The 23,748-nt window shown below is 42.0% G+C and overlaps 2 protein-coding genes across 2 annotated transcripts; both read left to right on the forward strand.

Annotated features, from left to right (window-relative positions):
- The first annotated feature begins 1,962 nt into the window (after window positions 1-1,962).
- On the forward strand, window positions 1,963-4,711 carry LOC109812871 (putative receptor protein kinase ZmPK1). Its single transcript, XM_020376936.3, has one exon. It carries the CDS (start codon window positions 2,065-2,067, stop codon window positions 4,441-4,443), a length of 2,379 nt encoding a protein of 792 aa, XP_020232525.2. The 5' UTR covers window positions 1,963-2,064; the 3' UTR covers window positions 4,444-4,711.
- Window positions 4,712-7,992: 3,281 nt separating this feature from the next.
- Window positions 7,993-8,682, forward strand: LOC145957383 (uncharacterized). Its single transcript, XM_083073632.1, has one exon. The coding sequence runs from the start codon at window positions 7,993-7,995 to the stop codon at window positions 8,680-8,682; it is 690 nt and encodes a 229-aa protein (XP_082929758.1).
- Window positions 8,683-23,748: the final 15,066 nt, after the last annotated feature.

Genomic DNA, 23,748 nt, shown 5'->3' on the forward strand with positions numbered 1-23,748 from the left:
TCATTACAGAAAATTAAAAACATTATATAAATATAACTAAATTATACACAATCAATTTAAAAAATAAACAATTTAAATTAATTTATATATTAAATAAATAAATCAAAATAATATAGCCTATAGCAACTTTACAATAATTACAGGAAAAAATATAAATATAACTAAATAATTACATAGAATTAAATTCAATAAATTTAAAATTTAAATAATTTTTTTTAAAAATAAATTATTTAAAATGGTATAGGCTATAGCGACTTCACAATAAAAAAATATACTTATAATTAAATAATTACACAGAATTAATTTATAAAATCTTAAATTTAAATGAAATCAGTTTTTATATATTTTATTTAAAATGATATAGTCCATAGCGACTTTATAATAATTAAAAAAAGAAATATATAAATATAACTTATTAAATTACACAAACTAAAAAAATAAATATAATTAATTAAATTATAAAAACAAAAAAAAATAGAAAATACCTCAAACACAAAATACCACTGGGGGCTCTCCGGAAATCCAAAAAAACACAAATAACCTGAAAAAATAATTAAAACATATAAACGTTACAAAAAATTAAAAAATTACAAAATAATTTATAATTAAATTAAAAACAGAAAATAAAAATGCTTACCTGATTGGCTTTCTCGGAGGCGAAGGACGAGGCTTGGGTGAAAGAAATGGGGACCAGCAGGTTAAAATCACTTATATAAGGGTAAATGTTTTTTTTTTTTACTCTTTACAGCCACGTGTCAAATTATTATTGGTTAAATTTGCGGTAATTTGACACGTGGCTAACGTCATCAATGTGTTTTCAACCACTACCAGTGCTGCTATGGGCTATAGCAACACAGTGTCGCTATAGGCCATAGTGCCACTATTTTTGACGTTTTATTTTTTTTAAAATTATTAACTAAATTAATTTTTTACACATTTTAATTTATTTTATGAATATCATATAAATCTATATTTATATATTTATCTTTTTCTGTTTTTTCTTTATGTTATATATATATATTTTTGTTTTTATGTTTTTTAATTTTTAAATGGGTGGCGCTATAGGCTATAACGACACAGTGTCGCTATAGGCCATAGCGCCACTATTTTTGACATTTTATTTTTTTAAATTATTAACTAAATTAATTTTTTACACATTTTAATTTATTTTATGAATATCATATAAATCTATATTTATATATTTATCTTTTCTGTTTTTTCTTTATGTTATATATATATATATATATTTTTTTTTTTTTGTTTTTTGTTTTTTAATTTTTAAATGGGTGGCGCTATGGGCTGTAGCGACAGTGTCGCTATAGGCCATAACACCACTATTTTTTACGTTTTTTTTATAATTATTAACTAAATTAATTTTTTCCACATTTTAATTTATTTTATGAATTTCATATAAATTTATATTTATATATTTATCTTTTCTATTTTTTCTTTATTTTCTTTATATTATTTTTTCTATTTATGTTTTTTAATTTTTAAATAGGTGGCGCTATGGCCTATAGCGACATTGTGTCGCTAAACGCCATAACACCACTTTTACAAATTCTTTTTTTTTTTTAATTTAAATTATTTACTTATATTTTTTTAAAATATTTTTTTTATATATTAAATATGTAGCGCTGTAGGCTATAGCGATTTCATTGAAACTATTTTGTGTCGCTATAGGCTGTAGCGACATTATCAATATAACTTTCATGACTTTCCTGGAGTTACAAAAATGTCACGTGTCACCGGTGTCGGTATGACCCATAGCGACACCGTAAAAAAATGTCCCAAAAGTATATATTATTTAAAAATAGTCCCATTTACATAAATAATTTGAGAAACTGTCCCAATATAGTCAATCAGCCTAGAAATTATATAGTGGAGTATCACCTACTAAATTCTCTTCCAAAGACCATTCTCAAAGTATCATTTCTCCACAAAGATGGACCATAATCAACAAAGTCAAAAGTCTCCGTGGAAGTGGAACGCGGCTCTTACACATATATATATATAGATAATAGAAGACATGTGTTCTTCAGCTTCTACAACAATTTCCTCAACATGGCATTCTCAATCTCCCTCTTTGTTCTACTCATGCTTCTTTCTCTCCAATGTTCATCATCCCTTTTGTCACTGAACAAGGGTTCCTCTCTCTCAGTGGAGAAACATTCAGAAGACGTTATTCTCTCACGAAACCAAATGTTCTGTGCTGGCTTCGTTCAACTTGCTCAAAACGCTTTCTCCTTTGCCGTATGGTTCAACGAGCCTCACTCTAACAACACCAACACTGTGGTTTGGATGGCAAACCGAGAGCAACCCGTTAACGGAAAACTCTCAAAGCTTTGGCTTTTGAACAGTGGCAACCTCGTATTGCTCGATGCAGCTCAAATCACAACTTGGTCATCAAACACAGCTTCACACACCCAAGTCACGTTGCTTCTCCATGATGATGGCAATCTCGTGTTACGTGACTCCCAAGGAACCATTTTCTGGCAAAGCTTTGATTCGCCAACAGATACTCTCCTTCCGGGTCAACCTCTCACTAGATTCACACAACTTGTGTCTTCAAGAAGTGAGACTAACCATTCTTCTGGCTTCTATAAGCTTCGCTTCGACGATGACAACGTTCTTCGTCTTATTTACGATGGTCCTTATGTTTCAAGCCAGTATTGGCCACAACCTTGGTTACTGAGTTGGGAAGCTGGGAGGTTTAACTACAATAGCACCAGAATCGCAGTGTTAGATTCTCTCGGAAATTTCACTTCTTCGGATAATTATGGTTTTTCCACGAATGATTATGGCTTGGGGGTACCAAGAAGATTGAAACTGGATTGTGATGGTAACGTTCGTGTGTACAGTAGAAATGACAAATCAAAGCAATGGTACGTTTCAAGGCAAGTGATATTTGATGCTTGTTCCATTCATGGGATTTGTGGTGCTAACAGTACTTGCGATTATGATCATGAAAGAGGAAGGAGGTGTTCGTGTTTACCAGGGTACAGAGTGAAGAATCATAGTGATTGGTCTTATGGGTGTGAACCAATGTTTGATCTTTCTTGCAATAGAAATGAGTCTACCTTTTCGGAGATCCGGGGTGTTGAGTTTTACGGTTATGACAGTCATTATGCCCCAAACACTACCTTCACGGGTTGTGTGAATTTATGTTTGGAAGATTGTAACTGCATAGGGTTTCAGTACAGATATGATGGAGACAAAGGGTTCTCTGTCTGCTATACGAAGTTACAGTTTCTTAATGGGAGGAGTTCGCCAAGTTATACGGGTTCAATTTACGTGAGACTTGCAAATAGTAATAACGACTCCAGAGATGAATCTGCGACTGTGGGTGCATATGATCATTTTTGTTCCGTGGAATCCGTGCAGCTTCATAGAGACTATGTGAGAAAGGTGGAAAATCGCTTGGTGAGGTTTTTTCTGTGGCTTGCTACTGCAGTTGGAGGTTTAGAACTCGTTGGCTTTTTGATGATTTGGGGTTTCTTGATTAGGACGCGTCAAAAGTCTGGTGCGGATCAACAAGGGTACCATCTTGCAGAAGTGGCATTCAGAAAATATAGTTATTCTGAGTTGAAGGAGGCAACAAAGGGGTTCAGTGAAGAGATTGGAAGGGGTGGAGGAGGGGTTGTGTACAAAGGCATTTTATCAGATCAAAGACATGCTGCAATCAAGAGACTCTATGAAGCTAAACAAGGAGAAGGGGAATTCCTTGCTGAAGTCAGCATCATTGGAAGGCTTAACCACATGAACTTGATTGAAATGTGGGGTTATTGTGCTGAGGGCAAGCATAGGTTGTTGGTGTATGAATACATGGAGAATGGTTCTTTGGCTCAAAAACTCTCATCCAACACACTTGATTGGAGTAAGAGGTATAACATTGCTCTTGGAGTGGCAAAAGTTCTAGCATATCTGCATGAAGAATGCTTGGAGTGGATTTTGCATTGTGACATAAAACCCCAAAACATACTTCTTGATGCTAGTTATGAACCCAAGGTAGCAGATTTTGGGTTGTCCAAGCTACTAAACAGAAACACCCTCAACAACAATTCAAGTTTTTCAATGATAAGAGGAACAAGAGGGTACATGGCACCTGAGTGGGTTTACAATTTACCAATAACCTCAAAGGTTGATGTTTACAGCTATGGAATTGTTCTCTTGGAGATGATAACTGGAAAAAGCCCAACAATGGATATTGAAACAGTTGATGGAACAGAGGCACACAATGGGAGGCTGGTAACATGGGTGAGAGGGAAACAGAGGAGAAATTCTTGGGTGGAGGAAATCATGGATCCTACAATTGGGACATATTATGACGTGAATAAGATGGAAATTTTGGCAACAGTTGCGTTGGATTGTGTAGAGGAAGACAAAGATGTAAGGCCCACCATGAAGCAAGTGGTTGAGTTCCTCCAAAGCCAAGAAAGTTGAAAATGCACTGTGATGGATGCCATTGTTTATTTGTGGAAATTGACAGATTTGTTGCTTTGATTTTTCATATGTTAAATAGTTCAAGTAATTTAGCATTTCAAGCTATATTTAAGTTTGAATCCTTTGGATTTACGGTGCTTCTGTCTTAGTTAATATCTGTAACTGTTTCTGATTGCATTTGTTGTCTGTCTTGTTTTTCTTTCTGTTTGAAGCATGTATTATATATATATAAGATTGCTGAATCTAATAAAAGACTCGTTACTTTCGAGTTTTGTTAGTAGCAAATACATCGAGATTATTTGACCTTTATAACATACGTATAATTCCTTAATATATTATAAATTACTCAAGTCACCAAAGTATTAAGGAACTCAAACAAAAAATTAAGGAAAAAATCCTATTAAATTTATTCTAAAAATGATCATTAGAAAATAAAAATATTTGATGCAGATATGGTTTGATAAAATAGGTCATGTACTATCCGTACTGCGAAGCCGAGTTTCGACCTCGGCACCACAACGCAAGCCGACCTCGGACGCGCACCGCGTGGCATCAGCTCGGCATTTAAGTGAATCATAACTAATTCCCGAGGATCTCGCCCTAGACGAGGTCCGTTATCTAATCATATTACATCTTATCTCAGGCCCAAGGCCCAAGGCAACCCTAAATCACATCAAGGTACGTGCATTACATATACGAGACTAATACTCACACAAAGACTAACTTTAGCATCGGAGTCTCTTTTGCAGGTACCACCCCCATCTTGGAGCATCAACGTACCAGTGAAGGAGGCTCACCGATCTTACCTGGCGGATCAGCTCTACAGCAGATTTCCGGTAAGAACATTTGGCGCCCACCGTGGGGCCGATCAAGACAGCTCTCATCGGCCACGCTTATGGTTTGCACCAGAAGCCATAGCAGACGCGCAATAGACGACGCAGATCATACAACTACCATGAATAGTGAAGCGGTAATGCGTACCGCTAATGAAGCCGACCTGGCAGCGCTACGCGCCGAGAATGAACGTATTCGCGCTAAACGACCTGCCACGCATCAGTCTCACGCGCCGACACACAAGGCGACCCATGAAGTCAGCAGCGCCCCCGCCCATGTCCCGGAGGATCAGGCAACCTTCCGCCGCCACCCTTTTGTGGATGGCATCGTGGAGACACCACTCCCTCATGGGTGGAAGCCTCTCCACCTCGATCGCTATGATGGCACGACGGAACACCCCGCTCTCCACGACCAAGTTCGAGGAAAAGAACAAGGACGAGACGGAGGTCAAAGTTCAGGAGCTCGCACAGACCAACCCTCTGGCTCTCAACCCAACCCCGGCGGAGCAGTACAAGCCGGGGTAAGCCAGGAAACAGGGCCAACTCCCCTACAGGGAGTGATCAATACAATCGCAGGTGGCTTCGTAGGAGGGGGCGCCAGCAGCTCGACCCGGAAGAAGCACCTGCGCAACATCAACCGCATACACTCTACCACCTCAGCTTCGCACCAGAGCTCACCGACGATTACTTTCACCGACGGCGGAGTCGATCTCAACCAAGATGATCCCATGGTTATAGCCTTAGCCAATTAGGAGGTTCACAAGACACTAATCGACCAAGGGAGCTCGACCGACATCCTGTATTGGCCAACGTTCCTCAGGTTAGATGTCCCCCACTCTCTCGTACAACCTCACACAGAGCCCTTAGTCGGTTTTGCAGGAAGGAGCGTTCTCACTCGGGGGCACATGGACCTACTAACAACTTTCGGAGCACCTCCGGATACAAGGCGGGTCATGGTTCGGTACCTCCTCATGGAAGCCGACAGTTCTTATAACATAATCATCGGGAGGCCGACCTTGAACCAACTCTGTGCAGTAGTGTTCACCCCACACCTCACCATGAAATTCCCAGGGCACGATGGGAAGATTATCTCCGTCAAGGCGAACCAGGAGACGACACGACAATGCTACACCGAAAGCCTGAAAATCGCCTCACTCGGTGAACAGCGCAAAAGCGACCCTCCCGCCGTGGCTCACGCCAGACACGAAGAAATCACCGATCTCGATCCAAGATCCGACTCTCATGACGAACGACCTAGCCCCGTTGACGAGCTCGATGATCTCTAGATCGAAAAACTCCCCGGGCAATGCACAAAAATCAGCAAATAGTTGACCCCAGAGTTGCGACAACAGCTCGAAGCGGAAATCCTAAAAAACGCTGACCTCTTTGCCTGGTCCAGCGCTGACATGCCAGGCATAGACGCCGATTTCATCTGCCACAGGCTAGCAATACACAAGGAGGCAAAACGGTCACCCAGAGGAAGAGGAAGGTCGGCGGCGAAAGGCGGGAGGCCATCATCACCGAAACGCAGAAACTGCTGAATGCTGGCTTCATCCGCGAGGTCAGGTACACCACATGGCTGGCGAACGTGGTCTTGGTAAAGAAGAACTCGGGGAAGTGGCGCATGTGCGTCGATTACACCGACTTGAACAAAGCATGCCCCAAGGACTCATACCCCTTGCCGAACATTGACAGGTTGGTCGACGGAGCCTCTGGGCACACCCTCCTCAGCTTCCTCGATGCCTACTTCAGGTACAACCAGATAATGATGTACCCACCTAACGAAGTGCACACGTCCTTCATTACCTACCACGCCAACTATTGCTACCGGGTGATGCCCTTCGGCCTCAAAAACGCGGACGCAACCTACCAGCGGCTGATGGATAAGGTCTTCCACCAACAGATCGGGAGGAACATGGAAGTCTACGTCGATGACATGGTAGTCAAGACCACCTCGGCGACAGACCACGCTGCCGACCTCGCCGAAGTATTCACCCAGGTCAGAAAGCCCAACATGCGCCTCAACCCGGAGAAATGTGTCTTCGGCGTCCAAGGAGGCAAATTCCTCGATTTCATGATCACCAGCAGAGGGATCGAGGCCAATCCCGAGAAGTGTAAAGCGATCATCCAGATGTAGAGCCCACAAACGGTGAAAGAGGTCCAACGCCTAGCTGGACGATTGGTCTCATTATCCCGCTTCATTCCCAAACTCGCGGAGAAGGCAGGACCCATTTTCACCCTACTGCGAAAGCCCAAAGACTTCCAGTGGATGGATCAGTGCGAATAAGCTTTCCGAAGCTTCAAAAACTTCCTCACAACCCCACCGATCCTACAGAGGCTGGACCACAAAACCGACCTCCTCCTTTACTTGGTCGTAGCAGAAAGCGCTATTAGCGCGATAATACTACAAGAGCACCAGAAAGTGCAGACACCAATCTACTTCATCAGCCGAGTCCTCCAAGATGCGGAGAAGCGATACCATATGATCGAGAAGCTGGCACTAGCACTTGTCACCGCAGCTCGGCGTCTCCGACCTTACTTCTAGAGTCACCAGGTGGTAGTCAAAACCGACTACCCTATCAAGCAAATTCTGCGAAAACCCAAGCTTACCGGACGTATCATTGCGTGGTCAGTGGAATTGTCTGAGTTCGGCATCCGGTACGAAAGTCGCGGACCCCTGAAAGCTCAATGCCTTGCCGACTTCGTAGCCGAACTCATGCCTACCACTACCGAGGAACCTCAGGTATGGACTTTACATGTTGACAGACCCTCCAACTCTAAAGGTGGTGGCGCAGGCATCATATTGGAAGGACCAAACCGAGTCACTCTGGAACAATCCCTCAAGTTTAGCTTCAAAGTGACCAACAACCAGGCAGAGTACGAGGCACTCCTCGCGGGACTAAGGCTAGCCCGTGACCTCGGAGCTCGAAAGGTGAGTTGCAACAGCGACTCAAAACTCATGGTGGAGCAACTCAGCGGGACGTACCAGGCAAAGGACACTCTGCTGCAGCGGTACTTTCACACTGCATCCCACCAGATCTCGTCCTTCGACGAATTCACCATAAAGCACGTGCCGCGAGAACAAAATGCCCGAGCTGACCTCCTATCAAAGCTTGTCAGCACCAAAAGGCCTGGACAGTACCAAACCATCATCCAGGAAACCTTGCACTCACCCAGCTTAGACGGTAAAGTCGTCAACATCAGTGACAATGAAGACCTGGGATGGATGACAGACATCTGGAGCTACCTGAAAGAAGGAACCCTACCTGAAGATAAGAACGAAGCTCGGAAGACAAGGATGAAATCGGCTAAGTTCATCATCATCGGAGATGAGCTATTCAAACGCGGCATTTCCACCCCGCTGCTCAAGTGCTTGACCGCACCCCCAAGCAGCCTACGTCATTGACGAAATTCATCGGGGCATATGTGGCTTGCATTCCAGAGCGCGCTCGATGAACGCCAGAGTACTCCGAGCAAGATACTACTGGCCCACTCTGAAGTCGGACTACCAAGACTACATACAAAAATGCAAAGAATGCCAGCAGTTCGGCAACACACATCGACAATCGCCCGAAACCCTACACCACATGATATCGGCATGGCCTTTCTCCTAGTGGGGAATGGACATCCTCGGACCGTTCCCCCCTGCAAAAGGCCAGCTTAAGTTCCTCCTCGTGGCAATCGACTACTTCACCAAATGGATTGAAGCATGCCCACTCGCCAAAATCACCACGGAAAACGTACAAAGGTTCACCTGGAGAAACATTGTTTGCAGATTCGGAATCCCTCACACCCTCGTCACCGACAATGGCCGACAATTCATCGCATAAGGATTTGAGGAGTTCCTCTGCGAGCTCGGTATCAAGCATCTCCCGACCTCGGTCGAACACCCCCAAACCAATGGCTAGGCCGAGGCAGCCAATAAGGTCATCCTCTGGGAACTCAAGAAGTGGCTAGGAAACGCCAAAGGTCAGTGGCCCGACAAACTTCCCAGCATCCTCTAGGCATATCACTGCACCCCCCAGTCAACCACGCAAGAGACGCCTTATAGGCTCACCTACGGGACAGACGCAATGATCCTAGTGGAAGTAGGGGAAGCGTCCCACCGACGCCAAGTTTTCAACAACGAGCAAAATGCCCAAGAGCTAGCAGCCGACCTCGACCTAGTTGACGAAGTCAGAGAAACAGCTCAAATCCACGAAGAAGCCTGCAAGCTCTGAGCTTCCAAAAGGTACAACACGCGAGTACGACCTCGCTCTTTTCGAGCTGGCAACTTAGTATGGCATTTGCTAGGCGAAGCTCGGAAAGACACGACGGAAGGAAAACTGGCACCCACGTGGGATGACCCATTCCGAGTTACGGAAGACTTAAGGAATGGGGCATACCGGCTAGAGGAGCTCAGCGGAAAACCTATACCACGGACTTGAAATGCCACGCATCTCAAGTTTTACTTTAGCTAAATTTGTACGAATGAGCTGTGCACTCTTTTCCCGCCTCAGTCTTTTATCCCAAAAAACAGAAAAATGGGTTTTGGCTGAGAGGGTTTTTAACGAGGCACACAGATATATTCAATAAAATGACTCATCTTGCTCAATCCATATTCTTACTTTATGTTTTTACCGAGGTCGAGTACGAACCTTTACGAGAGTTAAACAACCAAAATCCGAGGTCAAGTTCGAACCTCGTAACGATTAACTCGAGGTCGAGTACGAACCTGATGGAACTAGGTGAGGAGATTGATGTTCCTTCACTTGATTCCATGCAAGGACCGAATGCTTCTTGAGGTTAATTCCTTGGATGAAGCTTGAATCTCCATGAAAGAAGCTTCCATGGAAGAGAAGCCATGAGAAGTGGTTCGGTTACTTCTAGTTAGGGTAGAAGCTTGAGGAACCTAGGTTAAGGTTTGAAAAACCTTGGTGAAACCTTAAAGAGAAGGTTTTCTCTTCGGTTTTGGTAAGACTCTTGAGAGAGAAATCTGAAGTTTATTTCTCATAAATGTCAAAAGTGAGTACAAGTGTAGGAAAATCAAATATATAGGGTAAGGTAGCTTGTAGGAGAAGCTAACCTTAACCATGGTTCACTAGGAACCATGGTAGGGTTATCTTAAACTCCCACGGTTTAGCTAGCTTCTAGGAGAAGCTAACCTTGACCATGGTTCACTTAGGAACCATGGTAAGGTAAGCTAACCTTGCTTGAGTTTAGAAGCTTGCAAGACAAGCTTCAAACTCAAGAAGGAATGCTTGAGAAATTCGGCCAAGGAGAAGGAATCAAGCTAGGCGGCCCATGGTTCAAAATGCTCCTTGAATTGATTTGAAAATCTTTGATTTGGTTTAGTTAGGTTCATCATTTGATGATGAAACCTAGCTAAATCAAATCTATGAAAAATTAGGAGCAAAATGAGTCCAATATGTAAAATTTTGCCTAGGCCCAACTCAGGCCCAATTTCTAAGCACACCCTCAAGCATTGCTAAATGTCACCCCCTTTTCCCTACTGAAAAAATACAAAATGAAAGTATCAACTAGGGAGGTAAAATGGAGCTAAACTCTCCATTTAAACTGTACAAGTAAAGTGCCTTACAAATACAAAGGCAAAATAACCTATACAAAATACTATGCATAAACTGTACAATATAAACAAATAGAACTAAGGCCTTTTCTTCATGATAGAGCATTCCAAGTGAAGATTACCTTGGGCCTGACAAGCCCATTAGTCTTCTCAATATCCAGCTCTTCCTGTATCCTCCTAGCCATAGCTCTGGTCACTGGGCCCTTGGCCCATGGTCTATCATCCCCTCCTTCTTGAGAAGGATTTGTCCTCAAATCTGTAGGCTCTTCTTCCTCATCATAACCTGCAAAGGGAATAAGATCACTTACATTAAAAGTGTTACTTACTCCATAATCACTGGGAAGATCTAACCTGTAAGCATTATCATTAATTCTTTGGAGGACTTGGAAGGGACCATCTCCTCTTGGGTTGAGTTTTGACTTTCTTTGAGAAGGAAACCTTTCCTTTCTCAAGTGAAGGCAAACCCAATCCCCTTCCTAAAAAATGAGGGCTTTCTTTCCCTTGCTTCTATCTAAAGCAGTTCTCTCATTTTGTTGTTGTATCTGAGTTTTAACCTTCTCATGGAATTTTTTAACAAATTCAGCCCTAGATACCCCTTCTTTATGAAAATAATGAGAAGAATCTGGTAGGGGTATTAGGTCTAAAGGAGTAAGAGGGTTAAAACCATATACAACCTCAAAAGGTGAGATTTTGGTAGTCTTATGGACTACCCTGTTATAAGCAAATTCAATGTGGGGCAAGTACTCATCCCAAGACTTATGATTACCCTTAAGGACTGCCCTTAACATTATAGATAGGGATCTATTAACTGCTTCTGTTTGCCCATCAGTTTGTGGGTGACAAGTAGTAGAGAAAAGCAATTTAGTTCCTAGCCTACTCCAAAGAGTTTTCCAGAAATGGCTAAGGAACTTAGTATCCCTATCTGAAACAATAGTTTTGGGTAGACCATGAAGTCTAACCACTTCCTTGAAGAAGAGTCTTGCTATGTTTCTTGCATCATCTATTTTGTGGCAGGGTATAAAGTGGGCCATTTTACTAAATCTGTCTACTACCACAAAAATAGAATCCATGCCTCTCTGGATCTTGGGCAAGCCCAAAATAAAATCCATACTGATATCAACCCATGGAGAGTTAGCAACAGGCAAGGGTGTATAGATGTCATGAGGCATTACTTTAGACTTTGCTTGTAAACAAGCTATACATCTAGAGCAAAACCTCTCAACATCCCTTCTCATATGGGGCCAAAAGAATTTTTCTTTTAGAAAACTTAGAGTCTTTTCAACTCCAAAGTGCCCCATGAGACCACCCTCATGACTTTCTTGAACAAGGAGTTTTCTTATAGATCCTTGGGGTATACAAATTCTTCCTTCTTTATACAAATACCCCTCAGAAATATAGAAACCTCCTTGAGGCTTTGCTAAGCATTGGGTATAATTTTCTTTGAATTCGAGATCATTAGTATACAATTCCTTAATGTGATTAAATCCCAAGATTTGAGATCCAAGGGAGACTAACAAAGTGTGTCTCCTTGAAAGGGCATCAACCACAACACTATTTTTCCCTTTCTTGTATTTAATCACATATGGGAATTGTTCTAAGAACTCTACCCACTTAGCATGCCTTTTGTTTAGCTTGCCTTGGCCCCTCAAATATTTAAGTGACTCATGGTCACTATGAATGACAAACTCTTTGGGAATAAGGTAATGTTCCCAAGTTTGAAGGGCCCTAACCAAAGCATAAAGCTCTTTGTCATAGGTAGGATAGTTAAGGGAGGCACCTTTGAGTTTTTCACTGAAATATGCAATAGGGTGCCCACCCTGTAACAAAACCGCCCCTATGCCAACTCCAGAGGCATCACATTCTAACTCAAAAGTTTTTGAAAAATTTGGTAGAGCTAGAAGTGGTGCATGCGTAAGCTTATGCTTCAAGGTTATGAAGGCATTTTCTTGTTTCTCTCCCTATATAAATTCCACATTCTTCTTGACTAGATCATTCAATGGGGATGCTAGTGTGGAGAAATTAGGAACAAACCTCCTATAGAAGCTTGCCAAACCATGGAAGCTCCTAATATCTCCAACACTTTTAGGAGTGGGCCATTCTTGGATGGCCTTGATTTTCTCGGGGTCCACATGAACCCCTTTTTTACTAATTATAAACCCTAGGAAAACAACACTATCTAAACAAAAAGTACATTTTTCTAAATTTCCAAAAAGTTGATTTTTCCTAAGAATATCAAAAACTTGCCTTAAGTGTCCTATGTGATCACTTAGGTTCCTACTATATATGAGGATGTAATCAAAATAAACTACAACAAATCTACCTATACAATCCCTAAGGACATGATTCATGAGACGCATGAATGTACTAGGAGCATTGGTGAGCCCAAAAGGCATCACTAACCACTCATATAATCCAAACTTGGTCTTGAAAGCGGTTTTCCATTCATCTCCTTCTTTGATTCTAATTTGATTGTATCCGCTTTTAAGATCAACTTTAGAAAATATGATGGCTCCATGAAGCTCATCTAACATGTCATCAAGCCTAGGAATGGGGTGTCTATACTTCACAGTGATGTTGTTGATGGCTCTACTATCACAACACATTCTCCACTTGCCATCTTTCTTTGGAACCAACAACACTGGAACAACACAAGGACTTAAGCTCTTTCGAACCCAGCCCTTCTCCAACAACTCTTGGACCTGAGACTCTATTTCTTTAGTTTCTTGGGGGTTGGTCCTATAGGCAGGCCTATTAGGTAGGCTAGCCCCAGGCACCAAATCAATTTGATGTTCTATTCCTCTAGAAGGAGGAAGGCCCATTGGACCCTCGGGAGGAAATAGATCATCAAATTCTTTTAAAAGTGTTTTTACCCCCTTAGGTAAAGTCTCATGTCCACTAGATGTGGCAGTGCAAGAAAGAGTTCCTTTACAGAGAAGGATATAAGAGGGTTGTTGAATCAAGAGGTTTTTTTTTGAAGAATTATTTTCTTGAGCAACAACCTCTAGGGAGGGAACTCCTTTTTCCCTAGATTCCTCTCTATCCTTATGTTTCACAGACTTTTTTTTTCCACTCTTTTCTTCTTTTTTTTTATAAACCTTTTCTCACTATCTCTTTTTAGTTTCATTTGTGCTTGATCCTCAGCCACCTGTTGAGGAGAAAGATGATGAAACACAAATTTCTTTTCCCTATGAGTAAAGGTAATCTCGTTAGTAAGGCCATTATGCATGGTTTTCTTATCAAATTGCCATGGCCTTCCTAATAAGATATGACAAGCTTCCATTGGTACTACATCACATAGCACTTCATCTTCATAGTTCCCAATAGAAAGCTTGACCTTTACTTGTTGCTCAACTGCTAAGTCACCATCCTCATTAATCCAATGGAGTTGATAAGGATTAGGATGGGGACTAGTAGTTAAGCCCAACTTCTCAACCAGCCTAGTGCTACAACAGTTACACCATGAACCACTATCAACAATGAGAGAACATGAATTGTTTGAAACTTTGCATCTAGTATGAAAAATGTTCTCTCTTTGTGATAGAGTATCACTAGGTTGGTTGTTGAGGAGTCTCCTAATCATTAAGAGCTCCCCTTCATAAGGAAAAGTAGACTCTACACCTTTCTCTTGATCACTTGCTTCTTCCTCACTATTACTAGAGGAAGTAGTAACCTCATCTTGGCTACTATAAATGTCATGCCCCCTCATGATCATGACCTTCTTTGTGGGGCATTGGGAGGCAATGTGGCCTCTCCCTAAACATTTAAAGCACTTAATGTCGCTAGTCCTAGAACTAGTGTGTGTAGTGTCCTTTCCTTTTCCTTTTTCTTTTTCTGTGGCTAGATTCTTGGAGGGTTCAAAAGTTTTCTTCTTTTCAAAAGTTTTTCCCTCCTTCTTGGAATCTTTCTTTAGAAATGAAGAGTTGGAGCTATTTTTGTAAGATTTCCTCATTCTTTGTTGTTCTACCCTTACACAAAGTTGGACCAAGTCATTTAGGTCCCTGTAGGGTAGTAGCTCCACTTGGTCTCTTATTTCTAAATTAAGACCACTTAAGAATCTAGCTACAGTAGTAGCTTCCTCTTCCCTAATACAAGCCCTCATCATTAATAGCTCCATTTGTTGCCTGTACTGTTCTACAGACATGTCTCTTTGTTGGAGCCTTTGGAGCTTATTCATAAGCTCCCTCCCATAGTAGGTGGGAATGTGCCTCCTCCTCATTGCACTTTTAAGATCATTCCAATATTGAATTGGAGGATCATTGTGGAGGCGTCTCTCTCTCTCTAGGGCTGTCCACCAATACATGGCATGCCCTTGGAAGCTAAGGGCAGCCAAAAGGACTTTCCTCTCTTCACTTACCCTATGGCAAGCAAAGAGTTGCTCAACCTTCATTTCCCAATCTAGATAAGACTCCACATCATCTTTGCCAAAGAATTGTGGGAGGTCAACCTTGACTTCCCTTGGCCTAGTAGTTCTCCTAGGAGTATGTTGGTAGTGATCCCCTTGATTCATGCTTTCATTAGGGGATGTATATTGGGAATGTGAGCTCCTACTCTTTTTCCTATGTTTCTTCATATCTTCTTTTAATTTTTCTTCCTCTTGCCTTAAAATTCTCAATTCTTCCTCAAGATAAGCAAGTTGTCCTTCTCTTTCAATTCTTTCCTTCTCTCTTTGAATGGACTCTTGCTTTTTCCATAGTTTAAGTGATTTAAGCTCTTTAGTGATGTAAGAAAGACTTTTTGGAGAGCCACTTTCACTATTGGAGGAATTTTGAGACATTTTAATTCAAGAGATTTTTCCACACAAAAATAGTTTTTATGAAAATAAGATTTTTATGAAGTGCTTTAAACTTGGCACTTGGAGGTCTAAGAGTACAAATTGAACTTTGGAGGGAGGTGAGCTACTAAAGAGCCACTTAATAACCAAGCCTCTTCAAGTAAAAATCTCTAAACCCCCTTGTACTTTTGTCTTGCACAAATCAATTTTCACAAAGATCTTTTCTTAAAGAAAAATAACAAACAAGTGCCTATGTGTACAATTTTATATGATGCTTGAAATCATAAAGAGCAAGAAAACATAAATTGCTTGAAAACTTAAATGACTTAAAACTTAAATTGCTTAAAACATAAAGGACTTGAAAACATAAACTAGGCGTTGAAAGCAATTAAACCTAAGTGAGAGCTTGAAAGGCACCAAAGACCTTCAAGGACCACTCTCACAAGTACTACACGGAAATTACTATGAAAATTCTTAAGGAGAGATGGAGATACACCAAAGGCACTCCAAGACACTCCTTAATAAAGGCCTTGTACAAAAATTTAGAAGACAAAAATTTACAAGGAAAATGAAATTCAAATTTACTTTAAATGAAATGCAAATTTACACTCCAAATGAAATGTAAATTCACTTTCAAATGAAATTAGTGGCTGCACTTAATTTCAAGGAAAACAAATTAGCCACTAATTTAGAAACAAATTTAGAGACGGATTTTGTAAGGAAAACAAGTTTTAGAAACCAAAAATTCCGTCACTAAAATTTGTCACTAATTTTCACAAAAATTTTCACAACTAGCTTTCTTCCTTCTTGCTCCAATTCAGCCACCAAGTTGCAGCCTCACAAGGTGTTTCACTCCTCTCTTAGAAGCAACCTTGACTTTGGTCACTTCTAGGTGTTTTCAAGAGCCTAGCCACCAAGAGAGAACAAACTCCCTAAGCAACCACCAAAGCCTTCAAGTGGATGTCCTTTGCCTTGGCCTCCTACACCTTTTAAGAAGCACTCAACCACCTTCAAGACTAGAATATTAGTGTAAAACTGAAAAAGAACAATTTAGAATAGCTACACCAATTGGTGGAAAACAAATGAGACAAGACTAGAAAGAATTCCACAAAAATTGACAAGCAAAAATTAAGGCAAATTTAGAAAGCTAGCACACAAAAGAATAACCTAGGAATGGTACTAGAATGGATTAAAAAATCAAAAGCTAAGATTAGAAAACAAAATAAGACTCAAATATATGGCTGGACCAATGCAAACATGTCACAAAAATTTTCCAAATCCGAGAGCACACCACACCAAATTTTCACTCCTATGGCTTTTTCTTTTGCTATTTTCTTTCTTTTTCTTTTGCAAAATATTTTTCTCTTAATTTTCTTTTGATATTCAGGAGTTTCAATGCCTTTTAAACACTTAGAAGTCTCGGATTTAGTGTAAAAATACTGCAGCAAAAATTTCACACAAAACAAGAGGTGTTCACATGCATTTTGTAACTAGTGCTTCACTATTTTGTATTATTTTGAGAGAAAATTTTTAAGCACTCATTCTTTTGTTTTTCTCATGCATATAAGACACACACACCTCTGTTTTGGTTCTGTTTTAAGGCTAAAAAAAATTGCACAAAGTTTCAGCCACTACACAAGACTCAAGGAAAACCTAATAGGAAAGTGTTTAACAATTTAATTTGACAAAACTTTTAATATGACATAATAGAAACCTAACTCTAGGAAATTTGCTAGAACTAATAGCAAATTAAGAACTCAACATGTAAAGCAAAAGCACATATAGGAAGGTTCAGATTTAATAAGAAAATACACAAAAATTTCGGACTCAAGAACACAAAACAAAACAATTAGGTCAAACAAGCTAGTCTAGGAAGTTTCAACATATAAAGGACTACACATGACTTTCTAAGACAAAACAATTGATTCAAAAGCAAAATCTAAGCAATATGAATGTTGTCCAATCACGGACACATGTTATAGAATGAAGAGACTCAAGCAAAATTAAAAGCACAAGTATAGGAACCTAAAGCACAACAAAACCGGTTTGATTCAAGAATTAGGAGAACAAGCAAATATGAATCAAACAATTATTATGTGACATTTTGGATCCATCAAAGTGTGAATAAAATCTAGATCCATTCAGCAAACATAAGAAGACATGTAATAGAAGGAAGATACAACACGAATTCAAGTAGAAAAGTTTGGAAACAAAACCTCAAGAGCACTAGGCTCTAGATACCAAAAATGATGGAACTAGGTGAGGAGATTGATGTTCCTTCACTTGATTCCATGCAAGGACCGAATGCTTCTTGAGGTTAATTCCTTGGATGAAGCTTGAATCTCCATGAAAGAAGCTTCCATGGAAGAGAAGCCATGAGAAGTGGTTCGGTTACTTCTAGTTAGGGTAGAAGCTTGAGGAACCTAGGTTAAGGTTTGAAAAACCTTGGTGAAACCTTAAAGAGAAGGTTTTCTCTTCGGTTTTGGTAAGACTCTTGAGAGAGAAATCTGAAGTTTATTTCTCATAAATGTCAAAAGTGAGTACAAGTGTAGGAAAATCAAATATATAGGGTAAGGTAGCTTGTAGGAGAAGCTAACCTTAACCATGGTTCACTAGGAACCATGGTAGGGTTATCTTAAACTCCCACGGTTTAGCTAGCTTCTAGGAGAAGCTAACCTTGACCATGGTTCACTTAGGAACCATGGTAAGGTAAGCTAACCTTGCTTGAGTTTAGAAGCTTGCAAGACAAGCTTCAAACTCAAGAAGGAATGCTTGAGAAATTCGGCCAAGGAGAAGGAATCAAGCTAGGCGGCCCATGGTTCAAAATGCTCCTTGAATTGATTTGAAAATCTTTGATTTGGTTTAGTTAGGTTCATCATTTGATGATGAAACCTAGCTAAATCAAATCTATGAAAAATTAGGAGCAAAATGAGTCCAATATGTAAAATTTTGCCTAGGCCCAACTCAGGCCCAATTTCTAAGCACACCCTCAAGCATTGCTAAATGTCACCCCCTTTTCCCTACTGAAAAAATACAAAATGAAAGTATCAACTAGGGAGGTTAAATGGAGCTAAACTCTCCAAGTAGCCTACCTTAAAAACAATATACAATCACTAGGAAAAAACAAGTAAAGTGCCTTACAAATACAAAGGCAAAATAACCTATACAAAATACTATGCATAAATTGTACAATATAAACAAATAGAACTAAGGCCTTCTCTTCATGATAGAGCATTCCAAGTGAAGATTACCTTGGGCCTGACAAGCCCATTAGTCTTCTCAATATCCAGCTCTTCCTGTATCCTCCTAGCCATAGCTCTGGTCACTGGGCCCTTGGCCCATGGTCTATCAAAACCTTTACGAGAATTAAACAACCAAAATACGAGGTCGAGTTCGAACCTCGTGACGATTAACTCGAGGTCGAGTACGAACCTTTACGAGAGTTAAACAACCAAAATCCGAGGTCGAGTTCGAACCTCGTAACGATTAACTCGAGGTTGAGCACGAACCTTTACGAGAGTTAAACAACCAAAATCCGAGGTCGAGTTCGAACCTCGTAACGACTAACTCGAGGTCGAGTACGAACCTTTACGAGAATTAAACAACCAAAATACGAGGTTGAGTTCGAACCTCGTGAAAAATTAACTCGAGGTCGAGTACGAACCTTTACGAGAGTTAAACAACCAAAATCAGAGGTCGAGTTCGAACCTCGTAACGATTAACTCGAGGTTGAGCTCGAACCTTTACGAGAGTTAAACAACCAAAATCCGAGGTCGAGTTCGAACCTCGTAACGACTAACTTGAGGTCGAGTATGAACCTTTACGAGAATTAAACAACCAAAATACGAGGTCGAGTTCGAACCTCGTGACGATTAACTCGAGGTCGAGTACGAACCTTTACGAGAGTTAAACAACCAAAATCCGAGGTCGAGTTCGAACCTCGTAACGATTAACTCGAGGTCGAGCGCGAACCTTCACGAGAGTTAAACAATCAAAATTCGAGGTCGAGTTCGAACTCATACAAGACATACCCAAAATCCGAAATCAAGGTGTCAAACACATGTCTCACAGCACAAACAGCAAAAACCAAAAAGCGCAAGAGGCAAAAGAAAGCGAGAACGCAAAGAGACAAAGAAAACAACATATATACAAACATATTGACAGAGTTCAACATTTGAATTCAAAAATTCAAAACAAAAAGGAACAGAGAAACTAAACTATTACAAAAAAACATGGCCTACACAGAGGCATTCTCGCTGGAACTATCCTCGACGTCATCCTCCTTGACCAGCTTCCCAAAATGAACGACCTTCTCCACATGCATGCCGGAGAAGTCGAACCCTGACACAAGGAACCGGGCCTGGCGAGCAGCCTTGAGGAAACCCCTCTTATGCTCCACCACGATGGAATGCTCCACCTCCTCAAGTCTCCTCTCCAGCGCCGCCTTCTCGACCTCCAGTGTCGAAAGGTCTACTCTCTGGGCAGCAATCTCCTGCTTTTTACTACCAATAATGACCTCGTCACGGAGATGCTCCTCAGTTACTGACACTAGTTCCCCCCTCAAAAAAGCGACCTCGTCTTCCAATGAGCGAACCTGGTCCCGAGAAGACATCACCTCGCCTTGGGACGAGGTAACAAGCCCCTGCAGCTCACCCACTCGTGAGGCATAGTTATCGTTGGAGCGCAGGGCAATCTCCAACGACTTTTGGACCCTGGCGAGGTCCCCCCTCGCCTCCTGGAGCTCGGCCCCTTGCATCTTCGCCTCGCCAAGGGCCGCAGTCAGAACCCCGTTCTCCTCCCTCAGGACTCTATTTTCATCCTTTAAAGGTTGAACCAAGCCCTTCAGCTTCGCCATGTCCTCCTGCTGTCTCGACCACTTGTGTTTCCAGTAATCCACAATGGTCGTGCCTCTCTGCAGGAAGATCTGGGCGGCATCAAAACTCCCCATCGGCCCGGCCGACTCAATCATCGCCTGATCAGCCGTACTTAGCGCCCCCTTTGGGAAAAACTTCTCCGGGGTCACCGCGGCGCTCCATAGAGAGTCGATCTCCTCCGATGCACTCAAATGCTCTAACCGCATCGGCGCGCCCTCTTGCGCATAGCGGTACGCAAGATACGGTCGCTTCGGCTTCGGCACTGGAACAAGTGTAGGGATTCCGGAGCTCGACTCCTCCCTATGGACCTCGGCGGAAGAAGACGCGGGTATCCCCTGCTCGACCATGGAAGGATTTCCTTCCGGCGTCCCGAAGCTCGGGGGATCCGAAACCCTAGCGATGTCCCCCGCCTGCAAAAAATAAGCAATACTCTTCTAAGACAAAAAGTAAACAGAAGAGTAAGACGTCAATGCCACAGAAGGAACAACCAATCGGGGTAGCCGGCACAGCAGCCCAGATCACCTCCTCGGCAGCATCCCCTGCCTATGGAAAATAACCCCAAGTCAAAACGTAGAAAAATAGCATCAAAGATAAAAGACAGAGGTAAGACTAAGAAAGGAAAGGTACTCACCGCGGCGGCTTGGACAACTCGCTCAGCAGCTTGGTCCACCGCGCTGACTTCAGCGGCCTTAAGGGCAACCTCCCCTATCTTGCGAGGGGCAGAGGTCCCCCCGACCTCTTTCCCGCCCCTCTTTCTTTTCCGGTTGACCTTCAGGGGAGAAACTGCCTCCTCTGGAGGCTCGGAGGCCTCGAGCTCGGTCACATTGAAGCGGTGCTTCAGTTCAAGCCATGAGTCCTTCCCTATAATGCCTACAGACAGAGGATATATAGAGCACATCAGCAAAGAAAAAAATTATACAAACATCAACAAGCTACCGAAATACAAGATACTCACCCTCCATGCCCCTCTCCCTGTGCGCCGAGCTCGCAAGCGACAGAATCAACTTTCAATCCAACGGGCGAGGAAGTGCCGAAAGATTCCTAATAGCATCGGCCTCCGAAGCCGTCAGTTGCGAAGGGTCCACCCTGTGAAACCTAGACGGCTTGGGGCACCTTTAGAAAAGGAATCTCGGCAGCCCGCCGAAGTAGAAGCCCCCATCCTCCAAAGGGTCAACATCCACAAGGGCAACCCGGAAGAACTCGCTTTTGTAGTTTTTGTAAGACTGGGAGTAAAGAGTGAATAAACCCCCTTCTTTGCTCCCGTTCAAAAAAAGAACGCCATAAGGCGGAACACCCAACTTCAACTGATAGAAGTGAAGGAAAACGCGAAGGGACAGCTCCATCCCTAGGACCGCGCACAGAACTTGAAACGCCCTCAGAAAACCCCAGCTATTGGGATGCAGCTGGCAAGGGGCCGCGTTGATGTAATTTAAAAAATCACACTCAAACTGAGTGAAAGGAAGACAGACGCCCAAGTCCCTGAAGAGACACTAGTAGACATAGAAATGAGGAGAATCAGTAGACCTCCCCATGTACACACCCACACCGGCAGGACAGGGCTCGAGTCGAATCATCCGCAAAATGGAAGGGTCGCAAATTCGGTGTTTCTCCCAAATCGCATTTACCTCTAGAAGTGATCTAAACACACTTTGGACCCCCCCATTTCACGCTTAACCCAGTCGTAATCAGGAACGCTTGGCTCCAGGTCCTTGGGTGGAGGCAGATCTTTCTTCTCGGCAGCGGCTCTCCCGGTAGCCACCACCTTACCACGCGCCTTGCCCTCGGCAGGTGCAGAAGAACCGGCGCCACGCCCACCAGCCATCAAGAGAAACAAGAAGACTTAGGAAAAAGAAGAAAGGAAACCGTAGAAAGGAAGTACCCGGTACTCCTCCTCAGAAAATAACCCTAACAAGGACTGGGTTACCGAAAATGGCGACGGAAACAGAGAAAACGAAGGCGGAAACTGAACAGAAATGAGAGTGCAGAAGGCAGCGTACTCAAGAAGCCAAACGAGAAAGAAAGCGAAAATGAGTAAAGTGAAAGACCAAGAGGCGCGAATGCGAGAAAAAGGCTTTTTTCCAAAATCCAAACGGCCACAACACGTGTCGGCCAGGGGGCACAACTGACGACACATTTAATGAGGCCCATCATGACGAATGAAACCATCATTACATAACCGTCACCCTCGTTAACGCGCCACTTGCACGTTTTCGGGAAATGAACAGTTACGACACATGGCATCTCAACAGGCAGACGTACGCGAAAGGTCACCTCCGCCCAGCGAGCTCGGTCTTAACTCCTCGACCTACAGTCTTCGGAGCTCGGGGGCTAGTGTACTATCCGTACTGCGAAGCTGAGCTCCGAGCTCGACACCACAATGCAAGCCGACCTCGGACGCGCACCGCGTGGCATCAGCTCGGCATTTAAGTGAATCATAACTAATTCTCGAGGATCTCGCCCCAGACGAGGTCCGTTATCTAATCATATTACATCTTATCTCAGGCCCAAGGCCTAAGGCAACCCTAAATCACACCAAGGTACGTGCATTACATATACGAGACTAATACTCACACAAAGACTAACTTTAGCATCGGAGTCTCTTTTGCAGGTACCACCCCATCTTGGAGCATCAACGTACCAGTGAAGGAGGCTCACCGATCTTACCTGACAAATCAACTCTACAGCAAATTTCCGGTAAGAACAGGTCATATTCTGGATAAGTTTACTTCTATTAAGTAGTAATTAAAAATAAAATATTTTTAGATCCCATTTTTACACTTGTAAGAGGATAAATCAGTAAATTTATATTATAACAGACTCATGAATCTATTTCTATAAGTACAAATCCAACACTCATTATTTATCACTTCAAAAGTATAAAAAATATTTTAATAAATAAAGATTCAATTTTTACAAATACCAAGTAATACGAGACTTGTTATAAAAAACACACACACATGATAGAGAAATGTAACAATTTGTGGAGACAACAATACAACAATGTCTTCTTCGTATTTCTACATTGAGAGGGAGTACCCTTTATTCAATAAATGGAGAGGTGAAATATCAAAAGCAAGAATGAGATTGGGAAAACCATGATCACATTGTGCAACTGTGGTCCATTGCTAATGAGTGCTTATGTGTGAATGTGAGTTGATGCCAGTGTTGTAGGTTCAAATATGGCAACTTATTCAATTTCTTTTGTACTTGATCGATAGGAATGATTCACACATCACTTATAGCATTTTTGTATTATCTTTT

Source organism: Cajanus cajan, chromosome 4 (genome assembly GCF_000230855.2).
Source record: "Cajanus cajan strain Asha chromosome 4, NIPB_CcT2T_4, whole genome shotgun sequence".
NCBI lineage: Eukaryota > Viridiplantae > Streptophyta > Magnoliopsida > Fabales > Fabaceae > Cajanus > Cajanus cajan.

Excerpts from the sequence above, each read along its gene's own strand:
- LOC109812871 (XM_020376936.3), top strand. The coding sequence starts at position 2,065 with ATGGCATTCTCAATCTCCCTCTTTGTTCTACTCATGCTTCTTTCTCTC.
- LOC145957383 (XM_083073632.1), top strand. The coding sequence starts at position 7,993 with ATGCCTACCACTACCGAGGAACCTCAGGTATGGACTTTACATGTTGAC.